The following is a 20,594-nucleotide window of genomic DNA, read 5'->3' as shown; positions in this document are numbered from 1 at the left end:
ACAAAATGCAATTAAAAATGGGTTCAAAAGCACAACTACCTCTGTTATAAATAACGAACACAAAAAAAAGAAGAAAAATAAAGGAAAAAATCGTCTTTTAACAACAATGTAAAGTATAATAAATAATTAGTTGCTTTCAGATTTTTTTTTATAAATTTTAATTTACCATTTTCGTATGCATAAAATAGATGCAAATTGAAAAGTGTAACTGGCAATAAACAAACGCAATGAAAAATTACTCGAAATATTTATGCGTGAAAAATGTAAACTATAGAAAAACGATGGAAAAAAATGGAAATAACAAAACAAATAGAAATGTGAAAACAAAACACAATTATGAATAAGTATATTAGGTAGGTAGTTAGTTATTAATATGATATACGTCTATACATCACACAACATCATAACTCGTTTGTTTCGAATGTTATATGCACCGAGTAATTAAAAATAATATGAGAATTTAGAATGAATTAAGATGATGCATGTTGATTGATATTTAAATTTAAATCAGGAAAATGAAATAGTAATAAATAATAAAAGAAAATGTGTGCCGTAAGTTCGTTGCAATGAATTTTTTTTATCGTATGAAACCGTTACTCACCGGATTGCTTTTTCCTTGCTTTGATTTCTGCAAAAATAAATTTAGCAAATTTATTAATTTCAAACAAAATCTCACACGTTAAATAAATTTTCAAAAAATATAAAACAATTTGGTTAACATTTAACATAGAAAAATGGTTAGGAAAAAACATAAAAATTAATGGGATGGCTGGAAAGCAAACGCTGTAAATATAATATCAATTTTAAAAACAAAAAAATAAAAGTAAAATAAACGACAACTTAATTAGCCTACCAACGACTTCACTTATTATTTATTTTCAACCATATATTGACATAGAAAAGTGAAATTCTACATGTTTTCCGTTTTTGGGAGTTTGGGGCTTGTAAATGATCTCACACAAAATTGGTTTGACAAATAAAAATTTAGATCTTTTACTTCAGTATTCCATACTTGTTGCAAACGCGGGCGTAACAAACTTTAGAAAATAAAAATCTAGATGTTCATTTGCTCAAGGAAATTCTTGTGGAATCAATTACAGACCACAACATCTCCCAAATCAAAAAACATGTCGAATTTCACTTTTCTCTTCCAGTAGTGTTTCCTCATAGTTCCAGATTTTGTATCTACGTTTCTTTCATGAAACTTGGCTCTAAAATACTTTTGTGGCTGAGTAAAACCTCACGAGTCTATGTTCTAACAAGTTATCTAGAAGTACTTGCTACAAATGTATCGATTATTGTTGCCTCTAAAAATGGCGTGGGGTAATTTGGCACACGGTGCTAAAACAACTCTTTTTTCAACTACGTAAAAGGTGAACTCGCACACGATTTTTCGATACCAAAATTTTGTCAAAGGAGTCATTAAATAGCACTAAATAGCATTTGCATTTGTTGCTGATTTAAGCCACTTTCAGCCTACTCATTCGGTCAGCTATAACATTCAAATTCGTCGTCCTTTATTGACGGATCAAAGTTTTTGTTATTTTCACTTTCTTCAGACATTTTCCCCGTAAATTATCGTTCAATTCGCTAGATTTCGTACATACAAATTACATACAAGATGAACGAAATTTTTCATCCATCCTAAATACCTTGTGATGAATCCGAAAGTTATCTGAAACTATTGAGGAACATAGAGATAAGGCGACAGAAAAGCTTTTATTAATTAGATTTAGTTTCACTTACAAATTGTTCAAGATGCAAAGGGAGGAAGTTTAAAAGCGAGTTAGTATATTACGATATACCCAATACCAACTATAAGTCTTATGGTGAAAGTTTATTGGATAGAGTTTAGAGAGACAAATAAAGCCAATTCTCTTACAACTATAGCAGACATAGCTTCACATATCCCTAAATATTTGGACGTAAAACAAACAAAAATAGAAAAACATACGAACAAGCTACAAAAAAAAACACATTTTCGGCTGACTCTTACAAGACGGACTTATTGAAACCAGCAACATCTTACGAGAGTTATTATTCGAATACAATACTTACGATTGTAATCACGTTTATGGTTCCGTTTAGTAGCTCATCAATTCCATTTTATTTACATTTTATAAGCAATGATACCAGTCAGTTACTTATTTTTGCCATAATTTCAACGGAATATTTCTTAGAAATGTTTTGCATATAAAACAGAGGACTTGCAGATGGTCCACTGTTTTGTAATTTAGCTAGGGAATAATTAAAATAATGACCGGCCCAACACTGTCCGCTTAGCGAAGATTCAATATGAATTCTCACCTGCTGGTCAGAATTCCGATTACACAAACACGCATGATGGGTGCGCAACACAAGTATGTTTTGTATATTTACTGACTGTGAGTCTAAATCTTATGTTTTCATTGAAGATCTATCAGTACGAGAATACTATAAACTTCATATTATCAATAGACACCTTTAACTGGTTAATTTAAAATTTACAGCATGAAGCACCGATATGATAACATTGTATTTTCGAACATAATTTTAGAGAAATTATAATAATTTTTAACGAAAGAATTTTAACAAGCCCGCTTCGTATTATTTTAATAAATTCAGGTAAACTAACGATTATAATAATGTTGTGTCTATACATATTATGTGTATGGTATACACCAGTGTAAGATACATTCACGATAAGGGTCGAATTCCGCTTAAATTACAGAACATTGTAAAACAAGAAAATTTACACGAATTAAATAATATTTTATGTAAATATGTTATATACGTCGTACACATGGTAATATACACATCGCGCAATTACGATTTTCTTTCTTTCTTTCACTCACATCCATACTCGCTGCAAACAAAATGTTGAGAGAGAGTTTGGCATAAATTAAAAATGTTAAGGAGAAATTTGTGAGGAGGTATTTTTGTGGGCGAATTATTTATTTGATGTGTGGATGACACAACTAATTGTACAAAAATCTTAATTTGTATTTTAGCATTTCTTCCACGGTGTTGTCGTCAGTATATTATATACTTTTGTGCAACGAAAGTAAAAAGAATGGAAATTCCGATCCCACTACACATTCCCAAATTTAATTTTTCAGTAAATATTTGAATTATAAAATTAATTTATTTTGGATATAGTTGAAAGCTCTGCGCAAAATTCGGACAAAACTGTAGCAGAGGAAGTCCTCCCAAAAATTCAGACAAGAATAAATGGTGACGAGTAATTACGTCGGTATAATTCATCGTAAACAGTTTATTAAAATAAAGTCCAAAGTCTAAAATTACGTCGCTAAATTTCTTGAACTGCTCCGCGGTTTAATAGGGGAACTTAGAGATATTGCTAAAATTTTGAGGAATTGGACCGGTTCTGTTTTCAGAGCTATTAACTAAAAAAATGAAGGACAGGCAGTTGCTTTTGATAACACTTGTATCGGAAATAATATAGTTTTTGGTCTAATAGTCTTAAATACATTAAGTAATTCATAGGTTTTTGTAACCGGGAAATTTCAATCAGAATTTTTATCAGCGATAGGGACTCACGGGGAAATTTCCGATACTTTCGCCCAAAAATTTCCCGGTATCTTGGATACCAGGATACCACATTATTTCCATGCCCATTATGGATATTAGTCAAATTATAGAAAAAATAGATTTTCTCTCTAATAGCTGACAGAAGAACAAAAACTGACAGAAAAAATTTTAAGATATAGAAACGAATAATCATCTGTTACAGACAACAACGACAAGAATAAGTGAAGATTAGTGTTCTCTTATATAGCAAAATATAAGATAAAACTATTGAAGTAATAGATTTGGTATCAAACACTAAGCGACCTCTTTGACGAACGAAGTAACTGATTTTGTTGCGATATGCTTGTCGTTTCTAACAGTGTTACATCTTCGTTGTTCTTATGTTCACAATTCAGCGTCCATGTATATATAATTTGTCAGTTAATTGTAGATGGAAAACAAATCGAATGTAAAGAAACTGCAAACCAATCTTTGCGTGCAGTAAACAAAGTAATGATGCGTATGACTTTGGAACATACTAATTATTGAAATATTTGTTTAATTCGGCTTTCAAGCACCTTGAATTAATTGTTTATGCAACTGGAAAAGCAAGACTATAATTTTTTTGTTTTCTTGAAATGTTATTCAAATTTATGAATGGGAAAAGCATTTTTTTTCCTTCAACGAAATGTAAATTATTTTTTAACATTGTTAACATTTATGGGTTGCATTTAAATTTAAAAGCTCGGTCATTTATGCGCGATAATTAGAGAGTTAAAAAAAAGAGGTAATAAATGAACAACAAAATAAACGCATGCATGCCACTAAATCCAGTACACTTGCCTCCATGTAGACTGGCCACTAATAGTTGCCTGCAATCTCATTGCCTGTATTTCTGTAGATGCGTGCAATGGAAATATATTTATGACTTTCTTTTATTAAATTGAAATATCTATAATTAAAATGTGCTAACATGTGTAAACTTATGTAGTCTAAATTAAATTGTTTTTCGAATTATCATGATAAAGAGTAGTTGAGTCGAAGGCATTTTTATATTTTTGAAGGCTTTCGAATGCAATAATATTTATATATGGTTCGGGCTGCATATTATACGAATGGAATGAACATAAAATGTGTTTGTGAATAATGTACGAGCGGTGCGATTTTGTTTTTAAATAATGGACCGGTAAATTGCGATTCTTGAAAACCTAATTCGATTAAGCCATCTTGTCTCATAGTCTCACTAAAGAATGTATTCAATCTGATGGCACCTTGTGAAAATAAACCAGATTGAGTTGGGTCAACTGAGTCTAGAATTCCAAGGGCAGTAATACACTCAGCTAAACAAATGTGAAAACGGTGCAGCACAATGTTCAGTATGATACGAACAGTTTTGATTGATTTCAACAGGTGCCACCAGGTCACTTTTTCAATCTATCCGTTCTCTACTTAACAGGAAGCTCTAGTGCTTTAAAAGCTAGCTTATTTAATGAATATAGTAAATCTGTAAGTAGTCAATCGATAGCTTTTTCATTGACTGATATTATTTTGTTCGTATTCCGCCTTGGTAGAGTAAGTCGTTCAAAATATTTTGTTGGTTCCAGCAATTGAAATTAAAAATCCGGGACCATGAGAACAGGTGCATACTGCATAATAATAACTACCAAATTCTAAGTGCTCAATAACACAAACGAATCAAACTTTGCCCTCCACTTAATTCACTTTTTAATTCTAATTGCTGACCCATTGTCGAACACACATCTCAAAATGAAGATGAAAATTTTGACTCATAAAATATTGGAAATTTTGCATAGAAGTGCATGCATCTTCATTTTGTTTATCGAAAATAGGAAGTCTGGGTCTTATAGCTGCGCACCAATTTATTTTATTGTTTTCACTAATCATCTACAAATACACATGCATACGAATAAACGATAAAAGAAAAACTAGAAGAGTCCCCAATTCGGTGATGGCTTGAAAATAGAATACAGTTTGGCATAAAATGAAAAAAAATTGAAGAAAAAGTTAAATAAATTATTTGTGGAAAAAATGCAATAGCTAAGCTAGGCTGTTGATTCACTATCTTTGTCATATCTATCAAATTTGCGGCCAATCGTCCCGAATTTCTTTCGGAACGAAAAACTTTGATATTTCTTTTGTTGTCGTGCACCGCCGTCGCCTAGTTCGGGTGAAAAATATGTGCTACGATTCGGCGGTGGATTGTTGTTCGTTGACGCAATGGAATTGGATGGTGATGATGGCTGTTGCTGTGATATGCCTAACATCGATTGGGTCCGATGAACCAGTCCGGTCGATGAAACAGCACGTTTGTGCCGTTTAGATTTATTTAACGTGCCATAATTGAATTTTGGTGATGGCATTGTCGTGGTTGAATGGTTGCTATATGGAAGATTATACTCACTGCTGTATGTTGACGCTGATACGGTCGTATGAATTTTGCGATAATCCAGTGGTTTTCTGCCACTCCAATCTAATATATCACGATCAGCTTCTGCTTAGTGAAAAGAAAATATAAAAAATGTTAGTCGATGTTGTGTTGATTTGATGCCGTTCAGTCTGGTGAGTCAATTTTTTTTTAGATAACACAATTACGCAATTTAAATGATTTCTGATTTATTCATGATTCCATTGTCGTTAATACTTCGTTCCAATAGATAAGCCATTTAAGCTCAATAAATTCAAATGGAAGGAAGCATCGTAAAAACAAAACAAAGAATTTCTTTGTGATTTTATATGATAACAGATTTTCCACTGTTTATAAGTAAATAAATCATGTGAAAACACATCAAACAACTTGAGCTCATAAAAATGTGTAAAGAAGTTTAACCAATAAATCGCTCATTTCCAGTCAAATGGTGTGTGTTGAAAAGCTAAAAACCAACATACTTATGGGTTGTTATTAAAAGTTGACTGACTGATTGACAGCCGATAAGAAACCATACAACGGCGGCAATATATTGGCGATCAAAAGAATTCATGAAATCAGAAATATATATTTAGAGATGTTTACAAAACACTTAAAATGGGTGTTATCAGCTTCTATCGATAATACGGCGAACGATTTAAACTACAAAATTTTAATTGAACACAGAGGACGGGAATTCAATTGCTTGTTAGAAATGGCAAATGTACAACAGTGAGAGAACGGATTCCTTATAAAGATCCAATTAAATTAAAATGCAAATTGCTTTGCTACATTTGAAAAAAAAAAAACGAAAAGAGTTTAGTGTTTTGAATCGTCCTCGTCCACTTGCTTCTATATGTTTAGAATATTTATGAACAGAAATACGAAAATCCATTCTTAGTTAGCAGTTCAAAGACTATAAAAAATTCTCTTCTCTTTAACACATTCTTTCTGTTAAAAAAAGAGAACATCGCCAAAACATTCGCTAAGATATCACTGGGAAGATCTCTCACTTTAGTATCATATGCTACTAGAGCGCCTTGTGGGACTTAAGGCTGGGAACAGATCCTGTCAACCTGATTTGACCCAAAGTAAAGTGAAGTGACCTGACCTGAGCTTACATTCGAATACAATAACTTACCCTAACCTGACCTGACACGGTACCTGCCATATTAGAAAAAAAAGGGTTTAGTTTTGTAAAAAATTTAAATTTAATACAAGTCAGATCAAATCAGGTATTTTTCATGTCAGCTCAGGTTAGGTTTAGAAATGGCCTGTTCCGAGCCTGACCGGGTCTTGACAATTCTTTATCGTTTTATTTTTCGTCTATAAACGTTTAGAGATCGTTCATAAATGATGCCCGCTTTTTTCAGTTGTCTCTCAAGTTATCCTTTTTTTATATTTATAGATAGACGTCGACATTATATTACCGAAAACAATTTATTTTGCTTTACTATCTTGGAGATTAGAAGCATCCAGCCAGATCGAGTCATCTGTTATTGACAATGACAATAATACTAATAGATGAGCCTTATCTAATTTTCTTTTACAAAGCAAAATGTATGTTCAACCTAATGAAGTAATAGACTTCATATCAAAATTCAAGTTTCAAGAATAGAAATAGTGGATTGAATGACAATTATTTCGTGATGCTCTTTTTTAATAATTAAAAGTGGAAGTCTGAGCACGGTGCGGTTGAATGAATTTTAACTGAGCATTTCGATGCATTTTTAATATCTTTGGATATTATTAGTCAGCCCTGAACAAAGTTCCACAAAAATTTTTGATTTTCATCCGTACCGTCGGTGACATTGGTGCATAGCCCATCTTGTCTACAGAGAAAGTGGTGGAAAACTGGTTGTGGTTTCAATCGAAAGTGCCTGAAATTCTAATAACAATTGTACAAAAATTTGATACCCTAAGTGCAAGTGAAGCTGGCAGAGACACGCTAAAGTTGAAAAAACGTGATTTTCAAACAGTCATAGAGACGTGGATACTTGAGGGATGAAGATAATAAATAGTTCTAACAGTAGAACAACATTTCCTCTACCAATGACCAAAAAATTATTTTTGAAGACCAACTACATAGAGGCCGACAGTAGCTCAAAGTTTTTCCCTCATATTTGGTAAAATTTGCAAGTTGCAGAGGCACCTGAGACGCACTAATTAAACATTTTTGTAAATAAAATGGGTAATTCTGAAATGCTGGAAGTCTCAGCCGTCTATCTATTTATATAGATATTTGAAAGTATGCACAAAATTTCGCTGTAGAAGGACACATTTTACTTATTCACCCAACACATTGACACTGTTGACATGAGTCATTGCATGTATGGTGTCGATGGACAGCTGAGATTTCCAGCATTTCAGAATTGACCACTTTAATTACAAAAATTTTAAATAAGTGCGTCTCAGGTGCCTCTGAAACCTGCAAATTTTATCAAAAATGAAAGAAAAGCTTTGAGCTACTGTTGGCCTCTACGTAGGCGGTCTCCAAAAATAATTTTTTTGGTAAGTGGTAGAGGAAATGTTGTGTTCTACTACTAGAACAATTTATTAGCTTCATCAGTATCCACGCCTCTATGACTGTTTGAAAATCACGTTTTTTCAACTTTAATGTGTCTCTGCCGGCTTCACTTGCACTTATAGTACCAAATTTATGTACAATTGTTATAAGAATTTCAGGCACTATCGGTTGAAACCACAACCAGTTTTCCACCACTCTCTCTGTAGACAGGATGAGCTATGCACCAACGTCACCGACGGTACGGATGAAAATCAAAAAAAATTTTGGACCCTTGTTCAGGACTCCGATCTGACTAATAACATCCAAAAATATCAAAAGTGCATCGAAATTCTCAGTTAAAATTCATTCAACCGCACCGTGTGAGTAAAGAAAATTTTCCATAAAATTGTCAATTCATCATTTATACTACTGGTAAACCTAATATTAATTAATTATGTTTACTGCAGAACTGAAAAACATCACTAAAAAATGTGAATAAAAACGATGAACAAAAAGTAAAATTTAATAAAAAGATGTATCAGTCGTAAAGAAAAACTTTGTGTGTGCATTAACGTAAAGTGAACAACTTTAGCACCTATTTAAAAGTAAAACAATCCATAATTATGTTATTACGAAGCATTACAATGTATTCGAGAAAGGTATATTTATCATTACAATTTATTTAACGAGAAGTCGTAAGTAAATGGGGTAACAAAAAAAAACTCTATGCAAGAAATATACTCACTGTAAACATTGCATAGCAATTCAAATATATTATCCTTTCCAAATTGCATGGCCAGGTGCAAAGGTGTGTAACCCTGAAAATAAAATGTACGTAAAAACAAGAGAGAAAATAAAAATTGATATCATAAAAATTTATGTAAAATTATGTTGGATCAGCGGATTGTCGAGCATTTAATAATGAAAGTATTTAAATGTTAGCGGAGGTCTTAATTATTATGCTATTTTGTTGTGGTCTGACATTATTTAATTGCAATTAAACATAAACTTGTTCCATTAATTAAGTGTACAAAATTCATGCGTTCATCGAATAAATGTGGTACAATGTGGTCCTTATTGAAAAGAAATCCTGCAACCGAAACCCTTTTCAATAACAGAAAAATTGAACAATCCGAAAAACTACTATAATTGCTCACAGTCCCATGCGAATCGAATCGCACATTTTATACATTTATGTCGTGCGTTAAATTTTCAATTTTTATTTTAAAATTTATGATTGACAAGTCTTCAGAATTTTTTAAGAGAGGGTTGACAAAATTGTAACTAATAAATTTACCGAAGAAAAAATATGTTCACCAAATACAATGCAAGCGATGCAAGTGTAGGTAGCGTAATGTAAAAAAAAACTTTGATTTAATAACACGATTTACGGGAAACATCTTTCGAGGAGGGGTGATTTTGAAAAGTGGATGAAAAATAAAAACTGTCGAGAAGTTGATGTAGCGTAACGATACAATTTTACATTGTTGCATTTGTACACTATTGAAAAGAGCGTAATTTTATTGCTTAAGAATTGTGTGATGTGTTTACGGAAGTGTTGCAAAGAAGCTGAGTGGCAATATGTAAAATCCGTTTACTCTACACTAAAACTTTCATCATGTTATGTGATTTTAAAAGCATTTAATGAAGTCGATGATTCCAAACGTTTCTACATGCCTTCTTACAAGAAGAGGCGCACGACTATAGACTTAATTATTCGGCCTCCACTTCTCAGAATACGTTTAAAAGTGTTTTGGAAGATATGGAAGTAGTTGACTAATTGTAAACATTTCTATCAAAAATTTCTATATTATAGTTACCTCTAGAAAGGTATGTTAAGATATGTATGATTGTGGCTTTTTGAGGAATTATAGAAATAAGACACTACGTGTCTTTTAAGACTTTGCATGTGAGGACTGAAATTTATAGATATTTGGCACAGTAGGACGGTATTTACTTGGGTGGTCTGTGAGAAATTTTATGTACTTTATCGAGCCATCAACGAAATTTGAAAATTAAATTAATTTTATTGAATGTTTCTACTTGGCGATAAACGTAGAAGATCCTCTAGAAGCAATTTCAAGAAAAAGTAACATTATCTGAAAGGATAAAAAATCTTAAAAAGATTTTAATTCACTAAAATTTGTTGGAAACTCATAAAAATGTCCCGACAAACATAAAACCTTGAAAAACCCTGATATTGCAAGAAAATCCTCAGAGCATTCTTCTTGCAAATTCCATCCAATTCGCAATTATCCGTTGTTCATGATTTCAAGTTTATCGTAAAAATTAGAACGTTGGAGAGTCTGTTGAATATTTCATCCTATTTTTTGTTATTTGGAATTTTTGCATGTTTTTTTTTTAAATCATAAAGAAGATACATTTTACAGCTATATCTAACATTTAAAATTTCGGTTTAACCTTTCCAAAATCTTGGCAACCATTTAATGTACTACTAAAACATTCAGCAGAAGAGTAATTCTTTAAGAGCAAAACTGTTAAAATGTTAAATTAGTTGTTGAACAAAATGTATAATTAAGTAAAAATAGGATCTCCCTAAATAAAATTGTCAACAAAATTCATAAAACACGACGTTAGCAAAATTGTAAAAAATTTAGAATGAAGAAAAATTCCCAGTTTCTGTTTATATTTTAAATTATTGTGAAGCTGAAAAATGAACAGCAAAAAGTCAGACTGAAAGACATCCATGAAAGAAAAATTAATTGAAAGAATGTTCAATCGAAATTTCGGTTTGTAACACTTCCCAAACCAGACACACTAACAAACACATTTCCAAAGCTTATAGTTGCTAATAAATGTTAAATTAATGTATCATGTCGTACATCTCCTCTCTCGTGCGATAAAAATTTCAAACCGTTAAAAGGAATCTTTAATGTCATGTAGCGCTATTCGGAACCAAAATAACTCCACTCCGGCACATATAATTGACGTCCTGATTTATTCAGCACATCGATGCTCGTCCACCATTCGGAGAGAAATCCATTTGTTTATTTATACATATATATGGTATCATACATACACTATCATTATAATCGACATCCATCCAGCATTATGTTTAATTACGTAACACTAGCGGCAGTAACAATTTCCTATTCGACAGGAAGTGATATTCTAATGTTCCTTAAATCTTTAATGGAAATTATAATTTTACATCGGACAAGACCGTTAATTTAATTGATAAGTGGTGTTGTAATACTGTCGAAATATTGATTCTGATTAGTGTAATGTACGTCAAAAGTTAAATGTGATTTAACTAGGAAACCAGTATAGTAGTTTATGACACATTGAAATGGCATCGAACGCAATGAATTGGGTCCCCAAATAGTAATAAATTTATATTCCACATAAAACTAAACAAGGAAATTTTCATAAAATTTTCAAATATTTCTTTTATTGAAAAATCTGGTTTTTCCATGTTTTTCTCCAGGAACAATGAAAAACATCACATGTGTCTACGTTATTTTCAATAAATTTAATAAAATCGCGTGTTTTACAAATCGAGAAAGTATTATATAGTAGTTGCGTATATGGCAAGAGTGGTGTATATGGAACGCACATATGTTGTCATGTATAGAGAGTACTTTCCATTATGTGGAAATACATTGTGAAACGACATGTTCTATTTGAAATATATAAAATGTAGATATCAAGAAGAAGGAAAAATAAACCAGATTACATGGATGTCGTCTAAAACATAAATTTCATTTGCACGTTAAAAAGAGAAAGTTTTTATTTCGGTTCAAATTTAACCCTTGTGAATACGACGAATATTTGTGAAATAAGTTACCGGCGTATCGAAAACTTTTTGATTCAAACAAATTTTCAGCTGCATAATTTATGCGAAATTGAAATATTGTTTGCAATACGCTTTAATTGGCTCGTATCTATAAATAGATAAATGGACGTAATGACCTTTTTGTGCAATTCAAAAATGTATTTAGAATTGCCTTTGCCTAACGAAATTAAAAAAAAAACCTTTTACATTTCATACAACAGACAATTTACGTTTTGCGCCATTATATCTATGAAAATGAATTTTGAATAAAAAAAAAACGATTTAAAAATCAACATTTATTTTGTTGGATCAAAAACAAAAAGCTTTTCACAAAATAATAAAAAAAGAAAGAAAAAAAAACAACGCGAAAAAAGTAGCAGCAATTAAAATGTGCAATAAATATTTCACTGAGTTTGTAATACAACAAAAATCTCATAAAAATTTAAATTCAAAATGAAAAAGTGCATTTTAAAATTGCATGTAAACAGACAATAAACTCTCTTTGAGTTCAGGATTTTTTTTTTGTATTTTATTTTTAATAAATGAAGTTCAATTCTGTTGAACGTACATAAATAAAGTGCATGTATTGGACAATGGACACTATGTGATGCGAGCTAGTTTATGTATAAAAGTCGTTCGAATGGATAACATATAATGGTGTCATGACGGAAATGTTAGACAAAACAAATGTTATTAGCTAAACATCGGACAACACTAACGGGTTGTTCCTTCCGATTGAGAGTTTTTATTTCAATTTAGAAGTTAGACTGAAACAATTGTGTTAACGGTTGGTATACGTAAGATCTATAAAGAATTCATATCTCTTGAGCATATCCGTAAGTCTTCAGGATATATACATATAAGTGACTGACTAGTAATACATTACTCTCAAAGGCTTATAACTTGCGTGGAGTCAGTAACAGAATTTCAAAGAACTGTTATGCGTATCCCCAGACATCATTAGTGGTGGTAGTGGTGGCAGTGGTAATACTAGATGGTTCGTAACTCTGAAGGGAGTTACTATTTAGGTAATGAGGTAACTCCATAGCAGTATAAATAATGACGAGACGTTAGTTTGTCTGTTTGTGAGTAATGATTTTACAGTCGAAATGGGAAAAATGACCACCTTTTGGTGGCGGTTGAAGTGAAGAGAAGAGTAACAAAAGAATGGTCTGAAACGTGGAGAAAACTTGGTCGGGAAAAACATTAGTTAAGTTATGACTGTGGGGAGGTGGGAAATGGAAAAATGAGACTTACTTGGTCAATTTGAAAGACGGAGCGTCGGTCGGCAGGACGAAATGTGTGAGTTGACATGGTGAACAAAGTTTGTTTCAATTGTAGAGTGGTTGTTTTAAATGTTAGAGAGTCGTGTGACGCATCAAATGAATGATATTGATGACATGACACTAATCGAAGGAAAAAAAATGTACGAAAATTGGTTGTAATTTGTTGGAGTTACAGCGTAAGGGATCCTAGCAGTTTACCTTGCATATTTGGCAAGTCATCTGTTATTGACAACGATTACAAAATAATCGATAAGATCGGCATGTAGAAATGTCTTATATAGCAAAATATAAGTAAAAACCAAGGGCTACCTCTATGGGTAAAACAAATGAAGTAAGGGATTTTGTATCAAACACAACGCGATTCTTTAAACAAAAGAAGGAACAGATTTAATTGTTGTGACGCAATACGCTTGTTTCTATAAGACTGGGATGTGTTAATTCCGGAGTTTAAAAAGAATCTTTCAATCAAAATTATCTAAAGACTTAAAAAATATATGATGTGGTACACTCGAATGTTGAGGATTGAAAAAGCTATACCTTCGAGTGTTTCTTAACCTCATATATCTTTTTGTTTTTTTGTTCGATAGAAGGAACATTTTGTGCGATTGGTAAAATTTTATTGAAACTTGACCAGTTAAATTATTCGCCCAATAACAAGACAGACTACAAGTTGATCACACGAATTAGCATTGGATGGTGGCGATAAAACAGTGCCAGACTAATTTGTTTTTTTTTTTTATATATTTTTATCATTTTAATGAAGTAAAAAAAAAATAAGGTTCCCATGACCATTATCATTTTATTTTGAATTAAACATAAAGGTGATGACTCGAAAAGATTATCAATGTCACTCAGACAACGGCGAAACACATTGTAGCATTTACACAAAGGTACAGTCAGTTAATAAACTTGTTAATGTTTCACAATATTTCTAAACGGGAGTAAAAACCGACCACAAAATATATTTTACAAATATTGTACAGCATAAAGCACGTAAAGAAATGAGCAGAACCGACAAGAAAATGTATTTATGAATATCACAATGTGGGGCCTAGTAAATGGCTTTATCGTTAATTTCTTGGATAACTTGTGTTTTTAGTCTAAATTTACCTTGACCTATGTTCTTACAGTTAAATTTATCGTTTGCAATTAAAGTTAGTTAGCCAAAGATACGCTGTGATAAAAACGAAAAATTTACGTAAATTGCACTGGGCCACAATCAGTTCATGAACGTTTGCAATGTATTAACGCAAGTATTAAATTTAATTAGGAGAAGTTAAGAAGGAATAATAAAATTTCAATGCAAGTCATTATTGTAATAACATGTTTTCTTACCCCATTCTGCTCGTTGACATTGGACACCATGGTATTACGGAGTCGATTGAAAAGATTAATTTAAAAAAAATGTGTAAATTAATTGATGATCGAGATGCATTATTATTGTCAGTTTAACACAAACCGTTCTTGAATTGACATCTGCTCGATGAGTTCCAGCAATCAACTTGACTACATCCTCATTTCCATGTTTGGCGGCCCAATGAAGCGCAGTCTGTCGAATTGAGTAAATAGAAAATTAATAATAAAAAATTGGTTAAGTTGATTTACAATTTCGATCACATAATTTTACAACTAAAAATCTAAACGAGAATATTTTCTTTAATTATTTACTTAAAATGCAATAAATGTTTTAATAACAATTTAAAGGCGGCACGAGTTTCTTGTAAAATATAAATTTTTTGTTTGCCGTGTCGGGTATATTTAAATTTATTTTATTTTTTTTCGGATATTTTCTTTTTTGAAAAATATCGAAACGATATGAATACAATGGAACTCGCGTGGGTCATAAATTTAATGAACTTAAATAAAAAAAAATCGGTTTATTAAGTAACCGAAAGCTAACAATTTAGAATTTGTCGTAGGTGTTGAAAGTGAATTTCGTCTAACTATCAAAAATGATATCGTTGTAACAACAACAAAAAAAAATGTAAAATGCTCGTTATACTGTGACTACCGAGGCAATTAAAAAAATTATTTAGATCATTTTTTACAATCATGGATTGACATTTCGAACTGAAAACTACAAGTAAAATAAGTCTTGTAGTTTCGTTCAAAAAGAATTGATTTTTTGAAATGTATGATTACGAGAAATTTTTATGAATATTACAGAAATTTGCATGGGACTTTTGTGTATATTACCGCTCTGTTGGATCATTCCACTAAATTCGAGGATCGAACATCAGTAAATCATATCTTTAATTAATCGAAATTTTCTCAACCCACTTGTCCGAACTATTTCGATTTTCAATTTTACCAACTTCAAATACCAAACTTGTCATTTTGCAATTTGCCGAGATTTTGGTGTCTCTTCTGTCAAATCTTCTGAAGAGCTGACAGGCAGAGCGAATATAAAATGCTTTTTGTTCAATGCAAAACGCACTAACTTCTGCGATATTAACAAAAAGAGGCTGGTTTAACATATAATACAGCGTTCTCATCGTGTCGTCCTACAATAGATTGTTTAGATTTATTAGTTTGGGACGATCAACAAAGATTACGAAACACAGATCGGTTGACACTAAGGAAATCATAGTAGTCTTCATGTTGCCGCTAGGAACATCGCTAGGAACACGTCAGGTCTTATTTCAACAATTTCTGGATGAAACACCTCATAGTCCCCCAGTATCCTGCGCCTTAGTTGAAGAAATTTGTGGCATATTAAATGTGTGCCGTTTCTTCTTCTAGGTCGCAAGAACATCTCGAGGTTTACGAAAGCAACTTATTCAGGTGCCGATTCAGCCCGTATTGTTCCACAATCGCTCATACCACCCTCCTGATGCGACTCTGCGTCAAACTGAGCAAATCTTTGGCCCACTTGGTACCACAACTTCCTACAATAGGAATACTACCTGATTTCAGATCAAAGCGAAGGAAACAAAGAAATGACGAGGAAAGAATGAAACGACCACTGGCCATTTCAATTTATTATTCACATAATGCATTCGGATTGTTTGGCGTTTCAGTAGCATTCCATATTATATACGAATCAATATCCATTCGCTTAAAAAGGAGATTGTTATCATTTTAGTAATGATATGTTAATTGGGGGCTGATATTAATGATAACGTGCATTTTCGTTTAGCCATAACGCGAACTAATTATTAATGCATTGAATGTATGTATATAGATATGTCTATCCAACTATTATATTGTTGGAATATCATGCAGCTTGTTGAGTATTGGGTTTGGAATTTCGTGGTACTATTTCCCTCTAATTGAATGTGTGAAACGGACAATGCACGGCACCGATAATAATACCGAAATGTAGAAAAATACGGACCAAGTTAATTTAGATATTGGCTATTATTGGGCCATGGAATGGGAATATAATAATATTTTAGTATATGACCGTCACATGTTTGGGTCACACGATTTCAGATTAAAATCATGTTTATCACAGCAAGGTATTGATTTAGAAGGGCATTTAGAGTCGAGTAATTTTCAATAGACTGATTTATAAATGGATAATGACCATTGGATATCTATTTAAGTGGCTGAAATTGTTGCCATTTATACTAAATTACTGAAATGTTTAGCTCAAGAATAAAAAGGTGACGCAGTGTGAAGTGAATATTAACAAATGGATTGGAAAAACTTAACCAACAGCTTATTAGAAACGTACGGGCTATTTCCAGTTCTCTAGAACTTGGTGAAAAATCAAAAAACCTAAACCCCACCAGCGTATGCTACAGCATCCTAAAAGTTTCTTTAATTTGTAATTTTTCCCTCAACGGAATCTAACATTTACAAAAGTTGGTTGAACTCTCCGGTAAAATTCAATGGCAAAGTTGTTGCCTCCTAGGTACACGATAAAAGAGTATACGAAAATGTAAAGTTTTAATAAAGAATGTTGTATGTACGAACATTATAAAAGTACATTCAGCCAGACATTGAAAGTTCCATAAATCTAATAACAAGCACCAACAACCTCAAATAATTATATAAAAATGAAAAAAAGTACAGTAAAATTTTCATCACGCAACAAAACGCATTTGATGCTAATGAAAATAGCATAAAACCATTCAATAATATTTTTTGCATCATGATTATGATAATATCACGCTTATTATAAAACTACCAGACTTTAGCATATAAATGTATGAATGAAACTAAAACAAAATACGAAAAAAAAATTCGTTAGTCCTGTTAGAGAAAAAAACGTACGTGATGTGCGCACCACATTAAACATGCAATGAGAAACTAAATCAAATCAGACTATGTAATTACTTCATTTATAGATACAATTAAATTATTTTCACTTTACACACAATATACACTGGCGTTGTGGTGAGAGCAAATCGTTTGCATTGTCTGACGTGTGACAATCCATTTCAATTAAGTCATACACATTCTCGGTTGCGTTGTAATAAGATAAGTCTTGAAAAAAACCGTGATAAATAAGGAAGGTGACCATCTCTACTTCTTTCAACAAAGTCTAGAAAATGATGATTATCAATTCGACTAGTGAAGGTAGAATGACATGTACGACACTGCACTGAGAAAATATATTAAAGGAACAGAAGTGGGTAAAGATATTCATTAATAAGAGTGAAAGGTTTTCTTGAAAAACCCCGCCTTTTCTGAAGATTTTTGGGATTTTGTCTTTACTAATTTGTAAGTGAATTTGCGGATTTTTTTCAAAGAATTTTCCGAGTTATTTTTTAAGTAGACTTGGATTATTCTCGGAATAAAAAAGGTTCTTCTACATTTAGCCACCCCTCTCGTGGGTGACTTGTAATGTTAAAAGGTGTTAGAGAGCTCAAATTTCTCACTAACCATAAGAAGCCCAAAGTTTTTGTAGCATCATCAGTTCAGAAGCGAGTATTAACGAACTAGGATTCCAAGGTCACGGAAACACAGAGTGAATGCCTAAAGGAGTGTCAGTCAGGCAGTGCCTATTTTCGTGAAATTTTCCATTTCACGACCCTTACGAGAATATGTCCTTGCAGCGATTAGAGAAATTGTCAAGGGAAAACAATCTATCCTGATGATGGATGCGTAATTATAAAGGATACCTTGAACAGTAACCAAAGGTAAAGTAGACAATTGAACAATTAATAAGGCTAATGTTACACGCACACTTATTACTGCTGACAGTGCACAATTTCTAAGTACCTTCGCAGTAACTATATTGTGATGGTGATGTACAGTAATGTTGTTGTTTATAGAGCAACTCGAGCGTAAAGTCATAAGTATGTGTACTTATTTAATAGAATGTAAATTTAACCACACAGATTTTTTGTTAACATTAATTGTTGTTACAATTTTCTAATTATAAAATTGAATACGAATTTGTGCAGTCACTAGGATCATAATTGGCTTTCAGCACATCATGTTTTCGTTGTTCACTATAAATATGGATGTTGCTATCGCTAATAAATGTGAAGCAATTAAAAGCAACACTCGATACCGTGGAATATATAACGTTCTACGTTCAGAGAAATATCAAGAACTTAGAGCAAAAATTGTGGCAAATATTTCTCTCGTGTATACTTGAGCAAAATGACTAGGTAACACTCAGGAAACCGCATCAATGGAACAATATTCGCTGAACATTTATTTGACGATTAACTTTTGTTATCAATAAGAAAGTTCCATTGATAAAAGTTTCTATTGAATGCTGGATGCCGTACGATGTTCCATTCCATTTCGAACACAAAATAATTTGTTCAAAAACTAAACCATTTCGAAAACAAAAAGACAATATATTATGTTCCCATATATGCAAAGTAGCAAACGATGTAAAATTTATAGTTTGTCGATGAACAAATAAGTGCTACTTTTGTAATACGAACATCGCCCTATAAATAAGGATGTTGAATTTGTGTGTGAGTACGAAAGTATGTGAACAATACAGAAATGTATAAATGTGTACAGACATGGAAGGAAATCTGCTACTTTATAATTCGTGAGCGACTATAAAATAATTCGCACCGAAAATTCTTGGGATTCTTGGTTAACCAAACGGAATCATTGTTATTTTTTGCTGCGGTGTATATTTAAAGGTTAAGAAAGGATTTACTATTCAGTGAACTAAATGATCATAAATTTGCATAACTAACTTAATGTCGTTTATGAGAATATCGCATACATTCAAAATACGCTTGCATCGCCAGTTTTGCCCATTTAGATTAAATGTATGTAAGAGCTAAAAAATGCCAGAACGGCATTCGAATTATACCCAACCCCCGATCAATTGATTTCAATTTAAAAATTGAATTCTTTATCACTTGTTTTGTGGGTATAATAAATATCTTTGACCATAGTGATAGTTATTGCAAAGGCAACGCATATTAAGAAATATTACAAAAACAAATTACCTCCTTTTACAGCACATACATTTTCGTAAATCGCTATAATTACGGATATTTAATATTAATCAAATGCAAAATAAAATTTATTTCCTTGACGATAATCAAATAACATTAAAAGCATAAAAAATTTAAGTTTTTTTTTTGTTGTTGTTGTTCTCGTGGAGCGTATGGGTTACACTTAATAAAATAAAACCTACGAGATTGTGTTGCAGCTTTCAAAGCGTTATCAAGTTTTGTATCTACAAGCAATTTATTATCAAAACGAAAGATTGCGAAAAGCAAAATCAGACGCATATAATGTTCAGTGTTATATTTGCTTATGCACACACATAGGTCGGTATAACATATATGTATACCCTATCCTGTATATTTATATATACATGTTTGATGAGGCTGCAAAAATCTTATACCACATGAATACGGTTCTTGAAAGAATAAATTTCAAACGAAAAGAAAAAAGAAGAAAATTCACAGCAGCGATATAAGAAATCGAAGAAGATATAAATCGAATTCGATGGGAACGCAAAGAATATAAATATTTTATAAAAATAAAAATACAATTTCAAAAAATGTTTTATAAAGAAAAAAAAATTGTTGAAACAAAAAGTAAACAAACTTTACGAAAATTATTTCAAATATACTTACATACTGCAGGTTTGATTAGATTTTTAGGCGTTGATGTTGTTGTTGTGCGGAGATG

At 31.9% G+C, this 20,594-nt stretch overlaps 1 protein-coding gene across 6 annotated transcripts in view; it reads right to left on the bottom strand.

Annotated features, from left to right (window-relative positions):
* LOC119080701 (ankyrin repeat domain-containing protein SOWAHB) overlaps positions 1 to 20,594 on the bottom strand; it is an 86,826-nt gene that overhangs the window by 1,962 nt on the left and 64,270 nt on the right. Inside the window, exons 6-12 of one of the 6 annotated variants that reach the window (XR_005088368.1) lie at positions 19,376 to 19,381; positions 14,983 to 15,072; positions 14,859 to 14,864; positions 9,187 to 9,259; positions 5,933 to 6,022; positions 4,354 to 4,405; positions 602 to 628 (exon numbers count right to left, since the gene is read on the bottom strand). Coding sequence is in view for 4 of the 6 variants with exons in the window: in XM_037189156.1 (XP_037045051.1) it covers positions 602 to 628; positions 5,933 to 6,022; positions 9,187 to 9,259; positions 14,859 to 14,864; positions 14,983 to 15,072; positions 19,376 to 19,381 (292 nt within the window). In the remaining 2 variants the exon portion in view is untranslated. Of the gene's footprint in view, positions 1 to 601; positions 629 to 4,353; positions 4,406 to 5,932; positions 6,023 to 9,186; positions 9,260 to 14,858; positions 14,865 to 14,982; positions 15,073 to 19,375; positions 19,382 to 20,539; positions 20,543 to 20,594 lie in introns of all 6 variants that reach the window. The other 5 variants (XR_005088369.1, XM_037189158.1, XM_037189156.1 and 2 more) reach the window with 5 other exon arrangements.

This window comes from Bradysia coprophila, unplaced genomic scaffold (genome assembly GCF_014529535.1).
Source record: "Bradysia coprophila strain Holo2 unplaced genomic scaffold, BU_Bcop_v1 contig_350, whole genome shotgun sequence".
Classification (NCBI taxonomy): domain Eukaryota; kingdom Metazoa; phylum Arthropoda; class Insecta; order Diptera; family Sciaridae; genus Bradysia; species Bradysia coprophila.
This window is presented reverse-complemented; position numbering and strand designations above follow the sequence as displayed.